Here is a 23,114-nt window from a genome sequence, read left to right on the forward strand (position 1 = left end):
CACACTGGAGAAACTGTAGGCATATGGGTTCCCTCTCTGTGGTGATGTGCCAGCCTGGGAGAGGGGCAGTGTTGTCAAAGTAAAATTACTCCTCTTATTCTTCTAATGCTCTGTTTTCTTGATTTTTGTACTCCAGGAAGGTGCTTCATCTTCACCCTCAGGTTCTGGGATTTTCATAAAGGCAATCTTGTCTGAATAGTTACTAATCAGGATTTTGGCATGGGAGACTAGAGCCAGGGACCTCCATTCCGCCGTCTTGCTGATGTTATCCAGTGCTGCAGTTCTCAATGAAGTGTTCCACCACTGTCTCTTGAGATTTTATTCAAAGTTATTGACATCCATTTAGCAAGTCCTGATGCTGGTGTTTCCTTGGTCAGATGGTATTAATAGAAGCGTTTAGGTCAGCCATCAGGACAAGGTTTGTGGACTGAAATTTTGAAGAGTTGGAGTTGTCCAGTTGCGCCACCAGAAATAGCCACCAGTTCTCCACATAGGCCCAAGCAATGTCAACTATGTCATAACTGTGGACTGACCAACAGCAATTTTAAGACTCCAAAGATTTTAAAGATGTTAAATTGGGAGCTCTAGAGTCAACTAGGTACAATACCATCATACCCATTTTATATGGGTAAAGAAACAGGTCCAAAATGATTAAAGTATGTGTTCAAGGTCACATGGAAAGTAATCAGTAAGCCAGGATTTAAGCCTAGGTAAATTGGGCTTCAGGGGTCATAAAGAAATACCTAATAAGGAGATACCTGAGACTGGGTAATTTATAAAGAAAAGAGGTGTAATTAGCTCACAGTTCCACAGCCTGTACAGGAAGCATGATGCTGACATCTGCTTGGCCTCTGGGTAGGCCTCAGGAAACTTTCAATCATGGCAGAAGGCGAAAGGGAAGCAGGCTTATCTTGCGTGGCCAGAGCAGGAGCAAGGGGTGCTGGGGGTGGGGGTGCTGCACGCTTTTAAACAACCAGATCTTATGAGATTCACTGTCATGAGAACAGCCCCAAGAGATGGCACTAAACCATTCATGAAAGACCACTCCCATGATCCAATCACCTACCACTAAGCCCCACCTCCATCATTAGGATTACATCTCGACATGAGATTTGGTAGGGAGACGGATCCAAACCATATCAAGACCTTAATCATTAGGCTGCATGGCCTCATGGATGGGCTCTATCCCAGTCATTAGGCCATCCTGAATTCATATTGTTTTTGTGATAATTTGAGTGGATGCCATAGTTTACTGCCATTTAAAATTGAAATAATTATTTTAATATTCTAACTTTTTGTAAAAGGGTGGTTTCTTCATAATTTGTGAAGTTGCTTTTCTTAGAGGCTTTTCTCTTCAGTGGTGGACAGCAGGCTATTTGTCCTAGCATGTTTAGCTCCTGTCTTGAATCCTTTATGCATTTTACATACTTTGCTGGTTTGGGCATAACAGCTTCAATCACTTACTTCAATTAGTTTGAAACCAACTGGTAATGCTAACACGAGTGTCTTTCAGTGGGTTCCAGGATATTAGTATCAAGTTTGTTTCATTGTCCATTGTGCACTGCTGAATTGAGTACTCCTCAAAGCTGTTGCAGCAGACCTCAGGTAACATAGCTATCCAGGATTACCTGGTGAAGGGGGCCCACATGGAAAGGACATGAGGATGCAAAGACCACTGTTAATGACTATCACGTTGACATTATATTGAGCTGCAGTAGGAACATGTGTTTGGCATGCTGGTGAATTCACCTGTAGTTGTTGGGCAGGACAAATTTAGGGAGTCTAGCTCGGAGGGGGTGAGTTACGATAACCACATGAGAAGTATAATTTCTTATTGGAAATAAGACCTGTTGGAAATCTTGGGCATACCCTCATAAATGGAAATGGAGTGGTTGGAGAACATCCATGAAAACACCAAAGCAGACAAATGAAAGGCCTTGAAAAATATGAGCCTTAAGTTCATGGGATAGAAGCAAGTGTTCATGCTCTGAACTGTACAACAAAGGAGAAGTAAACTGGGCCATGTAATTGTTTAAAAAGGAAGTTGCCTGTCTCCCTCAGGTAGTACAGAGACTATCAAGTAATGGTTTGATTTTTTATTTCAGAAAATTTTACTTGTCCCAAGTTTCTGCTAAGCACTCTGGGTTATTTTTACTGTGAGAAGAGATTGTCACACACCACCTCTTGGTATCATGATTTCTTTTGGCTTCTTCAACAGTTGATTCTAGTTAAAGTCCATATGGTATGAATCTGTGGTGCAAAGACAGTCCCTAAAGCCCAATAACTTCTGATTTTTCCTAGAGCCCTGTGGTCCTACACTTGACTGTGCCGTTCTGTGTTCCTAAAGAAAAACAGTAGAGGCTAATCTCTGTGTCTTGAAGTATTGGTGGTTGGTTAACCAGATGCTGTGATGCTGTGCTTTTAGGGCTTTTGCCAACAAAAAAGAGACAGCAACTTTTTCCATGTTCCTGACAGATTGGAAGGTGTTTTTCAAATTCTCTGCTTCAGATCTTTCCCTGGAAAGGTTGGTCAGTTGTTCAGCCAACATCCTTGGCCTCTGTAGCTAATGCAGTTTGGAAGCCTGTAAATAGTTTCTGCCACTTTTGGACCCTCACAAACAAAACTTCCAAGCACTGGAAATGGAAAGCTTGAGGTGATGAGGAAAGCCAAGTGAGAGTGGGCATCCGTCTTTCAGATGATGGACTCTGTAAGAAGGAAGCTACTGTTTGCGGCTGACCTGTGTGTGGACCAAAGGGAGAGAACGATCCAGATGTTCTTTCTCACTTTTCTAAGTGGCAAGGAGAGCATCTGTAAGGATTGGTTTGATGTTTTATTTTTTAAGCTATCAAATTCTCCTTTCCCCTGACCAATATATATGTTCCTGATGAATGTGATGGAAAACAAGTTAATTCTTAGCTACTTTAGCCCATCAAAAAGTACTTTATTTAAAATCCTATAACTTAGCTCACCCAAAAATACTTTATAATATTCTGTACTCTCTTACAATTTAATTTTTATTTCTCCAGAGAATAGTAATGAATCTATAAAGCTTAGGCCAAGTGATGGTACAAAGTCTAACTTACATTAAAGTATATGGTAAAAATCTCTTGTTTGCTACCCAACATGCATCCCCCTTGTTTCTGGTAACAATACCTTGAGTTCCCCCAGGCTGTTCTCAGCCATTTGCTTTGGGTGGGATTGAGCCCACCCTAGCTCCTGGATGGGTTTTCATCAGCTAAACTGATCAGAGTATGCCATTCCTGTGATCATATGTTTGGCTCAAAACTGCAGGTGACCTAAGCTGGTGCAATCTGTGGGAACCATAAAAACATAGTGAACAGGCATAGACTCTACTCTGCTATAAAGATGTAAGGCTAAAAGTGGGTTAGCTTGTTTTTACTACTGTGAGGAGAGCCAGCCTAAGACTGGTGACAATTCAGAGGAAGCTGATTGGGTCCAGATTAAGCCAAGCCATCTATCCCTATGGAGTGTTCACTTACATTAATACATTTCTTTTTTGTTGTTGTTAAGTTAGGGCAAGTTGGGGTTTTTTGTGAACTATATCAGACCTTGACATCAGGAAATAAAGTGTTGCAAGTGGCAGTCTCTGGATTATAGAAATGGCTAAATCAAGATAGTAAAGAGAACCTATGTATCTTAGACTAGAACATTAGTAAGAACACTTTCTGGAAGTTGCACCCAGCATTTCTCTTTACATCCCATTTGTAGAACTTGGCCTTGTGGCCACACTTACTTGCAAGGGAATGGAAGGAACTCTATTCTGCATAGCAATGTGCCTAACTAAAAAATGTGGATCTTCTTACTAAGGGGGAGTATTAAATGCTTATTGTAGGACAAGTAATAGTCTTTACCACAGTTGGCCATTGGCAGTTGTTATTTTGTAGCAGTATAATGGTTGGTTATTCTACTGTCTAATGTATATTAGTGCCTTCAACCCATATGCCTCCTAGGCTGCAACACTAAGGGACTTGGACAAAACATTCAAACCGTAGGAACATATTGGTTACAGTATGAAGCCTTTGTAAATCTTGCAAGAGACTGGTTTACTTTGAAACTGAAGCCTTTAAAATCCAAAAAAGAATGAAATCGAGTTTGCTACGAGAAGCACTTTCTTCCTGTATCCTACAATCCAAGTTGACTGAGAGCAGTGATCTGAATCTTTGACTGGATGGAAAAGCCATATTCCTTCCTAAAGTTAAGTTAATTTGAGTAAAAGAGGGAGAAGGGAGAAGTGCAGTAAGGCAAGATGGGCCCCTGGGATAAGTGTGATTTCCCCCAGGTCTCTTCTATAATCCTCTTGTTATACCCTTCTACCCTGTCAAATGGGACATCCATGCCCCTTGAAAAGATGCAGCTGGCGTGTAGCCTTCCAGCAAAGGGAAAGCAGCTGTTCCTCCCCTCTCCAGCTTTTTGTTTTGTATTGACCTGAAACAGAGGCCACTATGGAGCCATTAATTAATAGCCATCTGAAACCTGTATTGTAGATAATAATTTTAAAATAAAATCAAGTAGATCTCTAACTTTTATTACCAGCCCATCAAATTGACCAGTGTTGGTTGGGGTTCTCCAGAAAAACAGAACCAATAAGATTTATATATATGGAGAGAAAGAGATTGATTATAAGGAATTGGCTCATACAATTATGGAGGCTACCACGTCCCAAGATGAGGGTTTATTGGCAAGCTGGAGACCCTTGAGAGCTGATGTTTCTGTTCAAAGACTGTCAGGAAGGAAGAATCCTCTCACTTGAGAAGATGGTCTGCATTTTTATTCTATATGGATCTTGAACAGTTTGAATGAGGCCCACCTATGTTAGGGAAGGCAATCTGCTTCACTCAGTCTTTCAATTTAAATCCTAATATCTTCCAAAAGTACTCTCACAGAAATCCCAGAATAATGCTTGACCAAATACTTGGGCACCTTGTGGCCTAGTCAAGTTGATACATAAAATTAACCATCACAACCAGAAATGTATAGATGGGAGCCAACTAAAATCATGAGGGATTTCTGTCACAGAGAAACCCTCAACTCTGAAAATGATACTCCATGATTGCCCAACCCCTAAATCAGTCCTCAGAGTCCTAGCCCCCATCATACATATACCTCCATTTACACCAACAAGCAGTGGGCTGCTGAAGCTGTGCAGCCCTCTGAAGAGGCTGTCACACAGAAATAATAGTAGACAAGGGAGGTCCTCTAGGAGAGTGAAAGCAAGACAGCCCCAGTTCTTCATGTCACTGCAAAACGCAAGTCTTGGCCATTTATGTCCACAAAGACTGTAGTATGTACAAGGACTGATGGCCACTGGATGTTTCACATTCTTCTCTTTGCAATTAGGAATTTTTATTGCAATTCTGTCTTCTCTCTCTCATTATATATAGGGTGTGGTTAAAATTATTTACCCACATATCACTGAACCACAAAGAATCACTTGACATGATTTACACATCAACATAGAAATACTGGACTTGGATCTAGCTTCAGTAACCAGATGAGATTTCATATTATTTCCCTTTGGGGAAGGAATGTGACTGTTGTATGTGTGGAAGTTACAGATTGATGTTAGGCAGCCAAAGGCTAGACTGTTGTTCACCACTGCCTGCTCCTTCTATCTGGTATTCAAAATTTCTTTTGAGAACCACTTCCACTCATTCTCAACTATATTGTTTGGTTGGATTGATACCCCCCTTTCCATTCTGTCTTCTTAGCCACAGTAATGGATTCAGGGATGGAAATGTAAATCCATACCAAAGAGAGCTTTAGATTTTTGCTAGAAATGCTAGAACTCAACCTTTTCTTCATTGGGCTTACTTATATGGAGGGACGTGAGCTTTAGAACTACTGTAATTATTTTTGGTGCCACAGGGAGAGCTAGCCTGAAAATCAACCTAGAAGCAGAGCCTGAGAGATGGATCCTAATAACAACATTTTCCTCTTATTTTGTAGTCATTCTGGAATGCTCTTCTCTCATTTGCAACAACAACAAAGTTTCCCACGTGATATAGATGATGTGAGGAAATTCAAATGAGCACCTCTTTTAAGTGGTCTTTTCATGTTTTCCAAAGTCCTGTCTTCTATAATTGAAATCTGCAGAACCACAGGATCTGTAGACTCTTAGAACCAAAAGAACCATAAAGATCAACTAGTCAGGGCCTCGCAATGTGCCTCGGGGATAGGCAAATTGATTTTTAGGTGCTTCATGAACACTTTTTATTTTAATAAATATTATTATTATGAGTCCTAGAAGAATATAACTAGTATTTCACATCAAACCTGTGAAGTCACAGGTTTTGACTTTTATTGAAAGGATCAAACCTGTGAAGTCGCAGGTAATGTTTTTATTGAAAAGAATATTAAAGCTTAAAGAGATAAATGGCTTTTTTAGGGATTGTCCAGTTGGTGAATGAAGGGTGAGGATATTAAATATGGAATCTTATAACTGGAAGGGACCCTAGAGATCATGAAGTCACCTCCCCACCCTTCCACGACTTCAGTGTCACAATTCTCTCCAAAGCATCTCTCTCAAGTGGTTATCCAGCCTCTACTTCAATACCCGCAATGATGGGAAACTTATCATTTGAGGCAGTACATTCCATTTTGGCAGTTCTGATAGTTAGAAAAGTTTCCCCTTATACTGAGCTCCTTGAAATTTCTTTTCATTTGTTTCTAGTTCTTCCCGCTGAAGCCACTCCTCACCTTCAAATGTGTCAGGACAGTTACTCTACCCTCTCCACCTCTCCCTACAGAAACACACACACATGCACACAGACATATAGTCTATTTTCATGGACTGGGGTTTTTTTTTGTTTGGTTGGTTTTTGTTGTTGTTGTTGTTGTTGTTTGTTGTTGTTTTGAGACAATGTCTCACTCTGTCGCCCAAGCTGGAGTGCAGTGGCATGATCTTGGCTCACTGCAACCTCTGCCCCCCAGGTTCAAGCGATTCCCCTGCCTGAGCCTCCCAAGAAGCTGGAACTACAGGTGTGCACCACCACACCCAGCTAATTTTTGTATTTTTAGTAGAGAAGGGGTTTCACTATGTTGGCCAGGCTGGTCTCGAACTCCTGATCTTGTGATCTGCCTACCTTGGCCTCCCAAAGTGCTGGGATTACAGGCGTGAGCCACCGCGCCCGGCCTGGACTGTGGTTTTTAATCACTTCATGTTCTTATCATTCTTTTTTGATGTAATATTCAAATGTCCTTGTACCATTTAAAGCTTTGTGTCTGGAACAGAACTTATTATATTTGAAAGTTAGAATTAAGCTGGCGCTATCCACCATTTGTCCTGGACCTTATGTTTCCATTAAAGCAGCCTGAGATCACCACATCCCATGGTTGACCGTTGAGTGGCAGCATCCATCTTTTTTTACCATCATTCCATAGTTAGCTGGCTGATTATTGAACTTCAGTTCACAATTCCTAATTTATTCTTAATCCTTTTTATTTCATCATTCCAGTCTGTTGAGATTTTGGGGGGGATCTTGTTTCTATCAGCCAATTTATTAAATCTGAGAATGGTAGAGCGTGAGGGCTTCTCTAGAAATATAGCTAAAGTAACTTCAGGACACATAAAAATGTAGAAAATGAATGAAGCAGTAACCTTATGGAATCTAGTACTCAAGAGATTGATATAGATTGAAAATATTAGTGAGCTTAATATGGATCAAGGAGAGATTAAAAGACATTTAGGAAATTATTCAACTTTTAAATACAGTGTCCTAACCTTGTCCTGACAACACCACTGAGTATCCTCACTGACATACCTCAGAACAGAAACTGCGCAAACCAACACATGCAAAGTCATAACGGACACTCTAGCCTTCATAGGCAAGGTGGCCTTGCCCGATCTGGTTATGGTCAGGCAAGAGGTCTTTTTTTTTTAATTAAATACTTATTTTTTAACATGCAGGAAAACACCTGGCTTCATGCTCCATGAAATATGTAGCTTCAGTTGAATTCCCTTTTTTAAGAAGAATTTTTAGATCCGGTACTTTGTTTTCTTTATCGATGAAAGAGCAATCAATGCCTAGATATCTATCTATGAGCCCAAACTATAATGACTCTCAAAGACTCCCAGATTTATACCTTCTGGTGACCCCATGATTTACAGTAACTCATCCACTCCTGCCATTCCATGGGCTTTCACTGCTGCTTTATTGAAACAGGAGTACTGACAGAAACTTTATACACTTGGAAGTTTTTAGGCTATTTAATTAGTCACTCACTTCTAGATCTTCAAAGGGCTTGTATGTGTGTGTGTTTGCTTGTGTGTGTGTTTTCTTGTTAGTCACACTGGCTGTTGTTGGGTTGTTTTTTTGTTTTTTTTTTTCCCCATTTGCACAAGGTCACATTCAGAGCTCTTCCTCCCTTAGGAGAGGTTGCACATTCGTCACTTTATCTGCCTCCCATTTCCTCCAGTTGGGATCACACAGCCCTTCCTGAGGTATTACCATTTTTCCATTTCTTCTTTGCTCCCTCCTTTCTTTTAATAACTCTGGGAGACAGGGAGGTACCTTTTAAAGTTAATTTCCTCCAAAGCTTTCAAAGCAAAGGCATCTCCCAGCCCAGACACCACCACCCCTCTCCACCCCTCAGTGAGGGCGCACACCCCTCCTCACAGCCTTAGTCACTCTGGGCTGTGCCCGCCACCTAGGACTCACCAGGCCCCAGCTCTGTCAGGCACAGTGAGTTGCTCTGTCCTGTGGCTCTTAGGTCTGGGGTGGGAACTCTAGATGAGAAGAATCTCCTCATTTATCTCCTTAGTGCCTTCCTCTCCCTTTTCACTTCCTAACTGTGCTCCCCTGCTTTCTGCTTCTCTCTGGTACTTTCAGGACTCATGGGCTGGCCGCCTGCCTGTACCAGGGATGGCATTTCCTCTTCAAAGGCCTGTGGCTGCAGCCACCCAGCTCTACCAAGCACACAAACCTTTGGAATTGCTGTGGCTTTGCTGCCTGCCTACTTGGAAAGCAAGAGCTGTTTTTTAAACACCCCTTTGGTTTCTTGGGGCAAAGCTTTTCTCAATCCTATTTTATTTATGCGAACATGATCTGTGGCTTTTGAATGTTTGCTTTTGAATGTTTGTGTTAACAGACTAAGCTGAAAGCGTTTCCTCTCACCGGAGAGAGGGCCCTGCACAGCTGGGGGCCAGGCTGCTCAGCTCAGGAAAAAGCTGTCCCAAGAGGAACAAGTCGCCAGCCAAGGAAGTCTGGAATCTCAGAGAGGAATTCATTGAGGCCTTTATGGGCAGCAGCGGTCAGAACTAGGATCATAGACTGGGCCATGAAGCTCAGTAATTTATTTGATTAATAGGAAGGACTAGACCGGAGACACCTAGATTTTTGCAAATATATTTTTCAAATTGTGCATATATTTACTGAAACTGTGTGGTTTTCAACAGCTTGGATGTCTAATCTTTCACCCCATATTCCCAGCCTTCTAAAGCACTCCTGGCAGTATTAAGAACTGGCCAGGCGTGGTGGCTCACACCTGTATCCCAGCACTTTGGGAGGCCGAGGCGAGTGGATCACGAGGTCAGGAGTTCAAGACCAGCCTAGCCAACATAGTGAAACCCCGTTTCTACTAAAAACACAAAAAATAATTAGCCGGGCATGGTGGCAGACACCTGTAATCCCAGCTACTTGGGAGGCTGAGGCAGGAGAATCTCTTGAACCCCGGAGGCAGAGGTTGCAGTGAGCTGAGATCACACCACTGCACTCCAGCCTGGGTGACACAGCGAGACTCTATCCCAAAAAAAAAAAAAAAAAAGAAAAGAAAACTTTCAGAACTTGGTTGATCCTTGAATCATTTGTCTGTAGGTGACCTGTCATCTGAAAGTGCGGCAGAGTTTTTCAGCAGCCTATTAATGTGCTTCTGGTATATGTCTTTCCTCGTCTTCTTTCTCCCTGGTACCTAGGGCACTTCAGATGGAAACAGAAACAAAGACTCAAAGTACAATCTTTCCATATCCAATGACTGGATAATTTAGCCCTAGGATAAGGAAGACAGCCAGGAGAGGGGCAAGTGGGACCAGAGAGGACTGGGTGGAGGGAGTGGGGTCCTTAAATCTGCCATGAGAACTAAGGAATAGAGTAGAAGGGACTCAGTCAGAGCTGGGCTGTCTTTAAAGGTAAGCTCCACCTTACTACCATCACCACCCCATACCCTGTGCAGTCCTGGGTCCAGTGGCCCTGCATATCTCTAAGCCCTTGAAATAAAGGTGGGCAACTTACCTGGACAATTTATGTGAGGATATGGGTATGATGAGGAATACCTCTGCCTCCAAATAAGATGGAACTAATTAGAGCTAGTTGGGAATCTTTCTACAAGCTGGGCCAAATGATGGATCCACCAGGAAGGTTGTCTCAGTTATTAACCTTCTTAAATGTAGGGACTGGTTGTTGTTGAAGACTATAAAAAGCTGCAATAGAAGAGAAAAATTAATGTAGTGGTCCGTGGAATACAGAAGTCACAGTTTTTGAGGCAAAATATTCCGGAGTTTCTTCATTTAAAATATGTAAGTCCAGTGTTGATATCCCCTTCTGTTCAATCTGTACTCCCCTTGGGCAGTGTCTTCTAACTCCTTGGCCTTGTAGCCACATGCTGGATCTCTCTCCTGAGCTTCGGATTTAGACACTCTAATCCATACTTGACATGAGAATTGCACATGTGCTCAGACTGACCCAAAGGTAATTCATCCTTTACTCTGCTTGCCCTCTAGCCAAGGCCTCCTGGGTTACCCATCGTAGTCACCATTTACTTGGTCACTCATGCCAGAAAAATCAGTTATCTTTGACTCTTTTCTTTCCTATACTACCACCACTCCCCCTACCCCACCCCATTCATTTTACCTCAGAAATATCTCTTCATTCTGACCACATCTCTTTATCTCTTTGGCCACCAAACTAGTCCAGGCTACCATCTTTTTTTTTTCATCTAGCTACTACACTGGTCCTCTGACTGGCCTCTTGGCCTGGTTCATTTCTCCTTGCAGTACATTCTCTATATAACAGTTTGCATAATGCGTCTAAAATATGATCTGATCATGTTTCTTGCCTGCCCAAAAGCTTTGAGTGGTTTCCTATTGCTTTTCAGATAAGATCTAAAGTCCAGCTCCAGCCTTGCTTGCTCCTTCCAGCCTCACCAGGGCAGATATGTCTTTCCACTTCACTGCTGTTTCCTCAGCACCTAGAGCAATGTCTAGCACAAGGTTGCCCTCCATAAATAGTGGTTGCATAGAAGAATCAGTGAATACATGAAACACAGGATTTCTATGCATTTGAGGAGAATTAAGGAGAATGGAGAATGAGTGAAAGTCAATATGAAAACCTCTCAGTTCTTGTTCTAAGACTAAAATGTTTTGATTCCAGGACTGGCAGAGTTCAATATACTTGAGCAAGCATTATACAAACTGTAAGGAATGGGACGGTCTCCATTATTCTGCCCCATGGGCTCGTATTCTGGGTGTGGGCAGCATGTTGCCTGTGAGGTTGTCTACAGTGACTATGGGCACTGACAGGTTTACAAGGTAAAGAGAAGAAAAGGCAATTGGTAAGTTTAGTGTAGGGATAATTTGTTTTGTTTTGTTTTGTTTTTTCTGACCAGCATCCATTTCACGTCCTAACAATACCCCAATTTCCTTTTAAAGGAAGATCTCTTTCCCATTGGATTTAGTCTTTGGGGGCTGTCATTAAAAGCCTTCCTTCCCTTGAGGCCCACATTAGGCCAATCAAATGCTTTCCCCCTAGAATTAAACTCTTGAGCACAGAGACCAAGAAACTTAAAACATTTGCTGTGTGGAGGTGACCTACCAGCCATACCATGCCTGCTATGAGACTGCGGCAGTGGTTCCTGGTGACCAGTCACCCATTAATTAGCACAACAATGGACTCCGAATAGTCTCCTAATAAATTTCTTTTTCCATAGTTTGGTCACAGTTCTTTCTGTTACTTGCAACTCCTGGCGTGATAAATTTGGTACAAAATCAACAGAATATAGTTCTGGCCAACACATACCAGGGCCTGTATGGAGGTGGGGAGTCAGGGGAGGGAACTTAGAGGACGGGTCAATAGGTGCAGCAAACCACAATGGCACTCATATACCTATGTAACAAACCTGCATGTTCTGCACATGTATCCTAGGTTTGTTTTTTGTGTTTTTTTAAGAAGAAATAAAGGAAACAAAAGTAAAAAAAGAATATAGTTCTGGCATCTTTCAATACTTTTGGCCAAAAACTATTATGAATCCCAGAATAAACATCAGATGTAATTTGACTTTGGGAGTTCAATTATGACTGATTTTGCTAATATGGAGATACATAACATTCCAATGTGAATCTTCTTAGAAATTAGTAGTTCAAAATATCACTATTTGGATTGGTCATTTATATCTAAAAGAAATAAACCAAAAACCACACTTTCAGCTCTTTTATTGTAGCCATAGTAAAAGGAGAGACTGAAAATGAGCTCAATCTTACTACTGATCAGGTAACTATAAATCAAAATAAGTAGCATGCTCTTGCCAATCAGTTCTGTCAAAATTAAAAACACTGACAGTGTCTACTGTTGGTGAGAATGTGAACAAAGGACACTCTTTGTTGGTAGAACGGTAATTGGTCAATCTTTCTGGAAGGCAATGTGGCAGTGCCTATCAAAATTCAACATGTATACTCTTTAACTCAGCTGTTCTACTGTTAGAAATAAGAGCCAAAGGACACAGGCATAAGAATCTGATGCAGTATTAATTTATACTATCAAAATATTAGAAACAATGTAAATGCTACTTACTAGGCTGAATACATTAATGTATATTTTTACTATGATTTCATGATTCACTCTGCAGCCATTAAAAAGAGTTTGGTTGGTCTGTATATAAGTAGAATCCACAATATATTAGTTACAAAAAGCAAGTTACAGAATAATGTGAGTAGAAAAATTCTTTTTTAAAAAACAAAGCTATACACAGACTTTTTATGGCATGTGTATGTGTAAATATGTCTAAATGTGCATAGGAAAGATCCAGAAGGATTCATACTGAACAAGTGCCAGTGGTTACTCGTGAGGAATGGGAGAGGAGCAATGGAATGGAAGAATAGAAGGAAAGAAAGGGAAGCTTGATTTTATATTTTATGTATTTTGATATTATTTGAATTGTTATTGCCTTTATATTACTGCTGTAGTTTTATTTTTTTAATTATTTTTGTAATTGTAAAAAAATAAATAAATAAATAATGAAGACTATGAAAATGTAAATAAATGATCAGAAAGTAGGCAAAGTAACCTTTCCAGAGATCAGAGGTGGTTTTTAACCCACTCATCTAGACAAGAGTTTGGCTATTCCCCATGGGTAAAAGCTGACAGACCAGCCATGCCCAAGACACAGCTGAGTTTCTGTAAGAGGTAACCACCCAGGCAGGCCAAAGGAGCTTGTCCTGGAAGGCTTCCCTGGCCCACATGGAAATCAACCCATACAGGAGTTAGAATTACACATTTGATTGTTTTTGTTGGCTCTGCACATCTTACCTTGAATGCCTCCTCCTTTTGTCCATGAATATTTAATTTGCTGTCCTGTCACAGCTGAATCCAGATTCCTCTCTGTCTAATGAACTTAATAATTGTGCCGTGGGTGTCTACAGACAGTAATCAGAGCCTCTTTGGTTCATTGAAACGTCATACCACCACCAAGTTCCTGCTTTTCATGCTGCCTTGTTTGGACAGAAAGTCGACTTATTTATTTATTTATATTCTACTTTGTTTCAAAACACATGATATGTCCAATACACTATTTTTTAAGAAAAGAAAATGGGGATAAGAGAAAAATAGGGTATAGAAATAAGATTAAGCCAGTAGTGAGGTTAACACACAAGATATATGCTACCTAAAGTTTTATGTACTTAGTACATTAAGGATAGTCCACAAATTTGGTTCTGAGTTTCCTAGTGACCAATGCAAAGTGCATTATTAGGTACAAGTGTAAAGTAACATTCTTAGTTTTTTGGGTTTTGTGTTTTGTTTTTGAGACAGACTCTCACTTCGTCACCCAGGCTGGAGTACAGTGGCGTGATCTTGGCTCACTGCAACCTCCACCTCCCAGGTTCAAGTGATTCTTGTGCCTCAGCCTCCCAGGTAACGGGAACTACTACTATTGCTACTAATTTTTTGTATTTTTAGTAGAGACAGGTTTTCACCATGTTGGCCAGGCTGGTCTCGAACTCCTGGACTCAAGTGATCCACCCACAGCCTCCTAAAGTAGGAATTACAGTCGTGAACAACCATGCCTGGCCACATTCTTGGTTTTCTTGAGGAATGAAAGGAGAGAAATTGCAGTGGGTCTGAATATATATATTCAGCTGAGAAAACAACAACAACAACAACTATCCTCCTGTAATCTAATGGGCTTGAGAGCTGAATCCTGACTAATATCAGGTGTCAGACAACTTTCCAATACATTCCGAAGACAGTAGTTTCCTTCTTTCACATGAACTCCCTTGAGCCACTTGGTCTCCTGTGGACTGTTGTTCATCTCTCCAGAGGGGCGCTTGTCCCTTCTCAAAGCCATAAGCCCAGGGAAGAATGCTAGTTTGTTCAAGTTATTTTTGATTCTTTTGGAACTTCCTAAAACTCCTGTCATGTGGTTCCAAGTTTAACCATAGTCATTTTGGACATGATTTTGTTTCCACAATGATGTATGTCAGCAACCACAGAGTGAGCTTCTTGTATTTTTACATCAATCTGATACCCTTTGTTTATTTGTTCCTCAGGTTTCACTTTCACTTATGTAATGGGTTATGGCATTTTTTGGTCATTACCTCATCTGGGATCTCCTTTTTCTTTGTACCTCCTGATGCGTCATCTTCTTGACTCTACTCCCTTGGATCTCTTGGATACAATGCCCTCAGCTGGTGGGTGGGAATGGGTGGGAGCCAGATTGCATGAGGACTCCTCCACCCTTCCCCACAGAAGAGCTGCCTGGGTTTGTCACCAAGTCATTTTCTGTACTCATTCTTTTGGCATCCCTTAGAAAGCACATTGGCTTAAAACTACATCAGCTACCAAAAGCATCAGGGTTAGGCAGGCCTGGAAGAACGTAGGCTCCACTTCTAAGTTGAGCAGGGGTACAGGCAGTGTTTCTTGAACTCAAGAGCTACACTGGCTGTTTTCCCAGAGAATCTGTAGCTGGAAGTGCTCAGTCCCCTACACATACCCCTGTTCAAGCCTATGACACAGGTAGATCTTGAAGGAAACACATGTCTCAAAATATGAGCATTCCTTGGTTTAGGGCTCATTTTCCTGAGGTCATCCATATTCTCATATACAGCTGTCTACTTGAACATCTAATGGGCATCTTGAGCTTAACATGTCCAGAACAGGACTCCTATTTCATGTTCCCATCCCACCCCTACCCAAGCGTTACTCTTCTATTCTTCATCTTGGAAAATGGCACCACTGTTTGCCCAGCTGCTCAATCCAGAAAACAGGAATGATACTTGATCCCTCCTTCCCTTTTCTTCATCTTTTCTGTTGTCTCCATCAAATACAATGTTTCTATTTTCAAAACATATCTAAATCCATACACTTCTCTCCATACTCATGGCTATCACTCTAGCCCAAGCTGCTGTTGTCTCTTGCATGGACAACTGAAGTTACTAACTAGGCTCCCTGCTTCCATTCTTGCCCCCACTACATTCTATTTCCAGAGTAGCCAGGGTGACAGAGCACATCACTCCTGTGCCTGAAACTCTCCAATGACTTCCTGTTGCTCTCAAATTTATTTTAAAAAAAAAAAAAAATCCCATTGTTCTTGCCTACCTCTCAAACCACAACTTATACCTCTCCCCAGCCACATCTTATATCACTCTCCATGTCACTCACTCAGCCCAGACCCATTGACATCTTTTTCTCAAAAACACCAAGTGATTTCTCACTCAGGGCCTTGGTATGTGCTGTATCTTCACTTGGAATACTTTCACTTCACTTCTTACTGAGGTCTCACTTCTTCAGTGAAATCCTATTCCCAATATTGCTATTAAGTAGCCCTTTTATTTCCTTCATAGCTCTTCTTATAATTCAAAAGTATCTCATTTTAATTTGTTGATTTGTTTATTATTTGTCATTTTTGTCCAGAACACAAACTCAAAGAAGAACTTTGTTTTGTTCACCTCTGTATTTCTACTGAATATTTTTTAAAATGAATAAATATATGAAGTAAAGGACAAGCAAATGCTAGAGGACTTGTGTCAATCCAACTCAAAGAACATTTATTAGGCATCTAACAGGCACTTGCCAGGTGCTCTAGTTTCAAAGTTCAAACTAATCAGCTTCTTATCCTTAATTCTGGAAACATTATCTCTAAATATTGCCTTTTTCACATTGGGTTTTTTCTTCCTGTCCCCCTAACATCTCATGTTTCTCATTTATTTGTGCCCCTGCCCTTTTGCTGGGTAATTTCTTCACATTTATCTTCCAGTTCCTTAATTCTCTTTACTTGTGTCTTCTCTACTTACACTCATTCACTGTGTTTCTAACTTTGATGATTGTATATTTTGATTTCTGTAAGTAGTATTTGGTTCTTTCTTCATTCTCCTTGGTCTTTTTATATGTTATTTATTCCTGTTCCATATTCGTCTTTCTCTTATATTTCTTTTAAATTTAAAACAATTTATATAGAATAACTGTTATGTAAAGTCTAATTCTGTTCATTGTGGTTTCTGCTGGCTCTCACTCATGGTAGCTTGTTTCCTAGTGTGGTTTGTAATTTCAGATTGTGATCTCATGTTCAGTGGGGCTTTGTTTGTTACACTCCTATGAGGCCTGTGTGGCTGTCCCTCCAGGGGACAGCCTGCCAGGTACCCTGGGGGTGGTATCAACCTGAGGCCAATTTAAACTAATTTTTTCAACTGAGACTTCCAAGATCATGTAGGTAGTATAAATTCAAACCCCGAACCTGTGGTTAGGGAGGTGTATCTGTGATTTTAACATCTTATGAGCCCAGGCTGAGGCCGACATATTTCCCTATTTTTCTTTATTGCAGATAAGCAGGTTTCCTTTTTTCCTCTTTTTTTTTTTTTTTTTTTTTCCTAGTCTACCCTTTCACTGAGTACATATTTCTTTGTGAGTCTCACTTTTATGCAGGGGTCTCAGTTCCAACTCTCCATTTTTTGAAGGTACTAAGCCTTGTCTCCTGTTCTCCATAATGTCCTTTAAACTGAGCCTCAAAGTTAATAAAATAGACTTTCCAGAGCAGCAGTAGCTTTAGTGCCTGTTTACCGTGCTGTATTCCAATCCCTCGTGTGTGTTTGTATGTGTGTGTGTGTGTGTGTGTGTGTGTGTGTGTGTGTCCCCTTGGGGGTTTCTCCAATTTACATGAGAGTTGACTAGGCATTTGATAGTATATTTTATCTATAATATCCAGGCATTTTGTCTGCCTTATAGCTAGAAACACAATACTTCCTTCCTTCTATGAGCATGTGATATCATTCTGGGAGACATTCATCTAATCGCCTACCTTTATTATTTTTTCTGTGCTAAGCAGTAATAATCAGGTACACATATGAACATGATGAGAAGCATGCCTATAGTGATGTGAAGATACAGAGGTAAAAGAGACTAATTTCGGTAGGAGATCTGGGAAGAATTTGCAGATAAAAAGGAATTGGAGCTGGATAGTAATAATAATATCTTAACTTTTATCTAGTGCTTACTGTGGACCAGCCACTGTGGCAAATACGTCAACATATATGGTCACCTTATCCTTACAACAAAGCATACAATTGGTACTATTCTTATCTTCCTGATTTTATAACTGAGGTGCAGAAAATTTGAGCAATTTCCTCAGAGTATACAGAAAGTAATTGGCAGTGCCTGGATACAAATTCAATTTGAGCCCTGATCCAAGGCTTTTTAGCTATTATGCCATGCTGTGCTCGAACAGAGAGGCATTGGGGGAGGGCAGTCTATCGAAACATTCTATCCAAACATTGAAGAAGATAATGACTACCTCCTAAAATGTTGTGAGGATTATTGTGAGATAATATAAGGAAAAGCAGATAGCACAGTGCATACTACATGATAGGCACTCAATAAATGCCTGCTTTCTTTCCTCTTTAACTTTTTACCACCAACTCATCCATAAATTCCTTTAGGGATGGGGCCATGCTATATATGAAGACATGCCTCATCTCCCACAGAACCTAGTCTTGATTCATGATTGATATTTTGACTGATTCATTGATTAAATTAATATGTTAATTAGATTGTGGTTTTGGGACTTAGGTTTGTGTTGCAGTGTACTTCTTAAAGTACTTTTATATTGATTAGCTCAATTTATCAGCACATCAGTCCTTAGAGGGAGGTAGGTCAGATTCCTGGCTTTAGTGATAAATGTGAATTCTACTGAGGTAGGAATAGATCAGTGCTAGGAAAAGAGTGAGTGTGAACTACGTGCAACTGGATAGAAAGAACAAGAGGAGAAGCCCCCAAACGTGGGAGTCTGGGAAGTCTCAAGGAGGTAGTGGCAGAAGACCAGGCTTTTGTTCTGACTGATCTCTTCAGTTCCAACCCTGTCATCAGCCAACTGAGAGAACTTGGAAAAAGTCATCAGTTTCTCTGAGTCTTAGCTGCCTCATCATTCAGGCATCACTTCTTGCTTGGATGTGGGTCTCCATGTCCATCACACTTTATCATCAGTTTTCCACATTAGACTATGACCTCCCTGAGAGCAAACATTCTGTATTTACTTGTTGTAACTCCAGCATTTAGCACATGCTTGAGTTATAGAAGGAGCACAATATCTATTGCATAAATGATGAATGAATAATTTGGATAAAAAGAGAAAAGAGAGCCAGGCGTGATGGCTCACGCCTGTAATCCCAGCACTTTGGGAGGCCGAGGTGGGTAGATCACGAGGTCAGGAGATCGAGACCATCCTGGCTAACATGGTGAAACCCCGTCTCTACTAAAAATACAAAAAAAATTAGCCAGGTGTGGTGGCAGGTGCCTGTAGTCCCAGCTACTCAGGAAGCTGAGGCAGGAGAATGGTGTGAACCTGGGAGGCGGATCTTGCAGTGAGCTGAGATAGCGCCACTGCGCTCCAGCCTGGGTGACTGAGCAAGACTCTGTCTCAAAAAAAAAAAAAAAAAAAAAAAAAAAGAGAAAAGAGGAGAAGAGAAACAAGGTCAATGTCATAGATGCAGACCTAAGGTACCATGAGAGGAAGCAAATAGGAAACAAGCTGAGCCAGAGAGATGGTCCTACCCATAATGGGGCATTTAATGAGCTGGATACTATCATGTCTGATTATGAACTTAAAGAGTCACGGGCTTCCCCAGTGACTTTAATAGCAGCCTGTCCTTTCTATTTGTTTAGCCCAACTTCATTTTTGGAGATAGCACAAAAGTGAATTTTAGCCCTGGCTTTACCCAAAAGGCCACATATTCCAGATAGTTGAGAAGGCTGAATTAGTGGGGTATGTATTAGTGAGATTTTACGCTGTTGAGGTGTTGCAGGGTACTTTGTGAACATGGCCATACATAATCAGTATTCATCTGCACAATAAGCCTCCGTTCCTTTGGGATCCCTTTTTTCTCGCTCTTCAAGGTCCTTGTTCAAAGGCCAGCTTCTATACTTGCTTGTAAAATTCTGGGCTCACGTCCAGGGGCAGCTTGCCCTTCCTCCCCTCTATAACTTCCCTTTTTTTTTTTCCTTGCCCAGGGTCCATTTCAGCAGAACTTCATGGACCAAGAAGCCACAAGCAACTGGGAAACAGTCCTTTCTTTTGTTTGGAGCTTAACAATATGGGGTTAGGCCCAAGGAACTATTGATCAGCAAATCAACCCAAAACTTACAAGATGTCTCTTACCTACCATTACAAGGGGATGCTGTAGTTCTTTCCACTCGTTAGATGACTTAGATTAAAATTTTCAGGTCCTGGGTACAGGTAGTCTTTGGGACCAACAAGAAAGGGATCTAAGTACACATCCCAGGAGGGAGCCTGCTAGCAGCTGTAGCTCATCTCACTTCTGAAGTGTGTCCTCACCCAACTGTGAAAATGACCTAATTGTGTACAGACAACAGCAATTGTACAGGGAAAATAATACAGTAATGCAAATATCCAAACCAAATTGGAAAAGCAAAGCAAGAAGCAGCCAGAAAACATTAGATCATTCGAATTGCAACCTGGCCAAGACAACATCTGGGCGTGCATCCTCTGTCCTGCTTTTGTTCACATACCATCTCTAATGCCTCTCTGCATTTCTAGAATAAACCCTTTGGGTGACTGCACTCTAAGGAATAAGGTTTCTTTCAGTGTTCCTTCAGAAGCGGCAGGGACTTCCCCACTAGAATATTTCAGTAGAATACTTCCCCAGTAGAATACTTCAGTAGGCTTCCAGGGCAAAAAGGGCCTTTCTCACTCTGAAGGGGTGGGTGGAAGAGTGGTGTACCTTTAGCAGCATATGTATTTTAATTGTGTGACCAAGGCAGATCATGCTTATTCTGTGCTTATTTTCCTTCCTCACTGGGTCATTTCCACTTTAGTTCTGAAAACAGAAAACAATTGACTGAAGAGCCTTCCTGACTGAGCCTTGGATCTCGCTGTGGGTTTGGACAAAGAGATAGGGGTGTTTCCACTCTTCTCCCTCTACCTATCCTAAAGCTGTGCAAATCGACCTTTGAGTCTGAGGAATAATGCGATCTCTCCTGGCACAATCTTATTTCTGTTTCTCTACTGAGCAGCCCCCTTTCCCTTCTATGGGGAAATCACTCCTGGACGGGCTCTAGAGTCAGAAGTGGGATCTAGACAGGATAGGTGACCTCTTCAAGCTTTGGATCCCTCACGTGGTAAGCAAGAATAAATTTATTATTAATAGTATCATATTAATATTATGATTATATAATAATATAATAATCCTGCCTTTGGGGTTTGTGAGGAGGCAGTGTTATAGAGAGCTGCTCAGAGCACCTGGCACCGAGTGAGTACTACCGAAATGGTAGGTTTTCTTATCACCACTTGGCTGTCCAACCTTCTACCCACCACCTCAGTGGGCCATCAGATACCTCAGCACAATTTCAGCGAGGAAGCAGCCAAGGAGCATTTCTGGTGATAATAAGTTTCACTGGATTCATGACGGTGAAACAAAGAATGACATTTCCCCAGTGAAATTCCTCCTCACCTTCAGCTAGTGAGGGCTGGACCTTTTACTATAGGATCAGGGGCAAGCCCCTGCACAATCCCAGTTGCCTAGTTGCTTGAGAATTTCTTAATGTCAGTGGATCTCCATTTGTCAGGAATATGAAGCCTTTAAAAGCTGGGGCTCTGGGAAGAGGGAGAATCAGAGGGGAGAACCAGGGACCACAGACAGACAAACCAACCTTCCTGCATCAGCCAGGGAAGGGAATGCCTCCCAAGCTAGCCCGTCGGGAAGCTGCACCCAGGGACTGCCCGGGAAGGAAGCATAACACCGGCTTCAGATAAGTGATCCTGGGCAGAGATAGTTCCACAGTGCCCTTGGGGCGAGGAGCCACGGGAAGTAGAGTGAAACAAAATCTTTAAAATGTGCTGGATTCTAATCCCTGCACTCTCCCTTCCCATCCTGTGGGCGTGGGCCAGGTGCTGGCCTTCGTTAGGCTGGAGGGTTGCATTTGTAAAATGTGTCTGACAGCAATACCGCCTCGGAGGGTCGCCGGGAGGGTAACCTGGGGCGGGCACGCCCCGCGGCCGGGCGTGCCCAGGAGGCCCGCGGCGATGGCAGGGGTGGGACTTACCAGCGTCCCCTCGCTGGAGCTGCCGGGCCGAGAGGGGCACCCCATGCCCCGGCAGCCACACGCCGTCGGTCCTGAGGGACGGGTCGCGCCTGTCCTCTCGCGGGGACCGACCTGACCCGAGCCGCCCTCAGGTTCCACAAAGCTGGGGCACGGCCCCCGGGTCTCGGCGTGCGTCAAGCGCCAGCGGCGAGACTCCCGGGCTGGGGCTGGCGCTCGCGCGTCAGGTCGTGGCCATTGTCTTGCAGGCGGCCCGCGCCAGGCTGGCGGCGCAGCGGTCACCGAATTGGGGCCCTGCTTAATCGCAAATGGTGCAACCCAGTTTTTGATGTTCTAAACTATTACCATACAAACAAGAGAAAAGAATAAAAAGATTTAGAGAAAGGAAAGCAAAAGAACCCAAGTTTATATCTGTTATTTGTTGCCATGGGATCTAGATCAGCTGTATACATATGCAGCTCCTTTTTATTTAAAACAAAACAACAAAACAAAAAAACCTTTCAAGCTATGTACTGCAGTGGACAAAGATTATACCGTGTTTGTGTTGCAATGTTGCTATGGAAATGCATATGGTGGAAATTTGCAGAGAAGTCGAAGGAAGTCATATGTATGCATGACAAACATGAAGTTCGAGAGTGCCTGAGTGCCTCTCAGCCTGGCTGGGTGTGCCTGCGCCCTAAGGAGGGAGGCAAGGGTGTTAGAGTCAAAAAGTGGAGGATTTAATTCAGTTGTGCCACCCAGTAGCTGGATGGCCTTGGGCAAGTTACTGGGCCACGGCTCACCTTTACTCTTCTCTGAAACAGGGAATGACAACCCCTACTGTGCATCATTGTTGTCAAGATGGAAACAAGATGGCAGGTCTTGAGCACTGTACACAGTAAGTGCTTAATAAATGTTTCTGGAGTGATGGCAGCAGTCCCAATTATGCACCAAGAATTTAGGGTCATTCATCGAATGGTCTAAAAATGTTCAGAAAGGTCCTTCAGAAAGGTGCTCTGGCCTAACCAGAGGACAACACTCTGCCAAGATTTGGCTGCAGTTTGGGCTTTGAGACTTGGAGCACTGTGGGGAAGCTGAGTGTGTTCAGTGCTGGCCAGACTTGGTTGTGTAGACAGTTGTCATCACACTGGACCATACAGAAAAGTACAGACTCTCAGTTGTCAAGGGAACTGCAGGTGATCCAATCCAAACAATGGGAATGCGGAGTCAATGAGATGAAGTTGCATGGCAAGTTGGTAATATATGTCAGATGCAGCACTGTGGCCTCTCAGCTTCAGGCTCCGTGATCCTCCCACTCCATGTGGCTGGCAGTGGGCTAGCCTTCCTGTGCTCCAGCACCTTTAG

The 23,114-nt window shown here is 42.1% G+C and overlaps 1 protein-coding gene across 1 annotated transcript; it reads right to left on the reverse strand.

Moving 5' to 3' along the window:
- Nucleotides 1-9,351: 9,351 nt before the first annotated feature.
- LOC134740187 (uncharacterized) lies at nucleotides 9,352-22,717 on the reverse strand. Its single transcript, XM_063670336.1, has 4 exons — nucleotides 22,553-22,717; nucleotides 21,774-22,103; nucleotides 10,248-10,435; nucleotides 9,352-9,935 (listed from the first exon to the last, which is right to left on the reverse strand). The coding sequence occupies exons 1-3, from the start codon at nucleotides 22,715-22,717 to the stop codon at nucleotides 10,322-10,324; spliced, it is 609 nt and encodes a 202-aa protein (XP_063526406.1). The 3' UTR covers nucleotides 9,352-9,935; nucleotides 10,248-10,321.
- Nucleotides 22,718-23,114: the final 397 nt, after the last annotated feature.

The sequence above is a fragment of the Pongo pygmaeus genome, chromosome 1, assembly GCF_028885625.2.
Source record: "Pongo pygmaeus isolate AG05252 chromosome 1, NHGRI_mPonPyg2-v2.0_pri, whole genome shotgun sequence".
NCBI classification, from domain to species: Eukaryota; Metazoa; Chordata; class Mammalia; order Primates; family Hominidae; genus Pongo; species Pongo pygmaeus.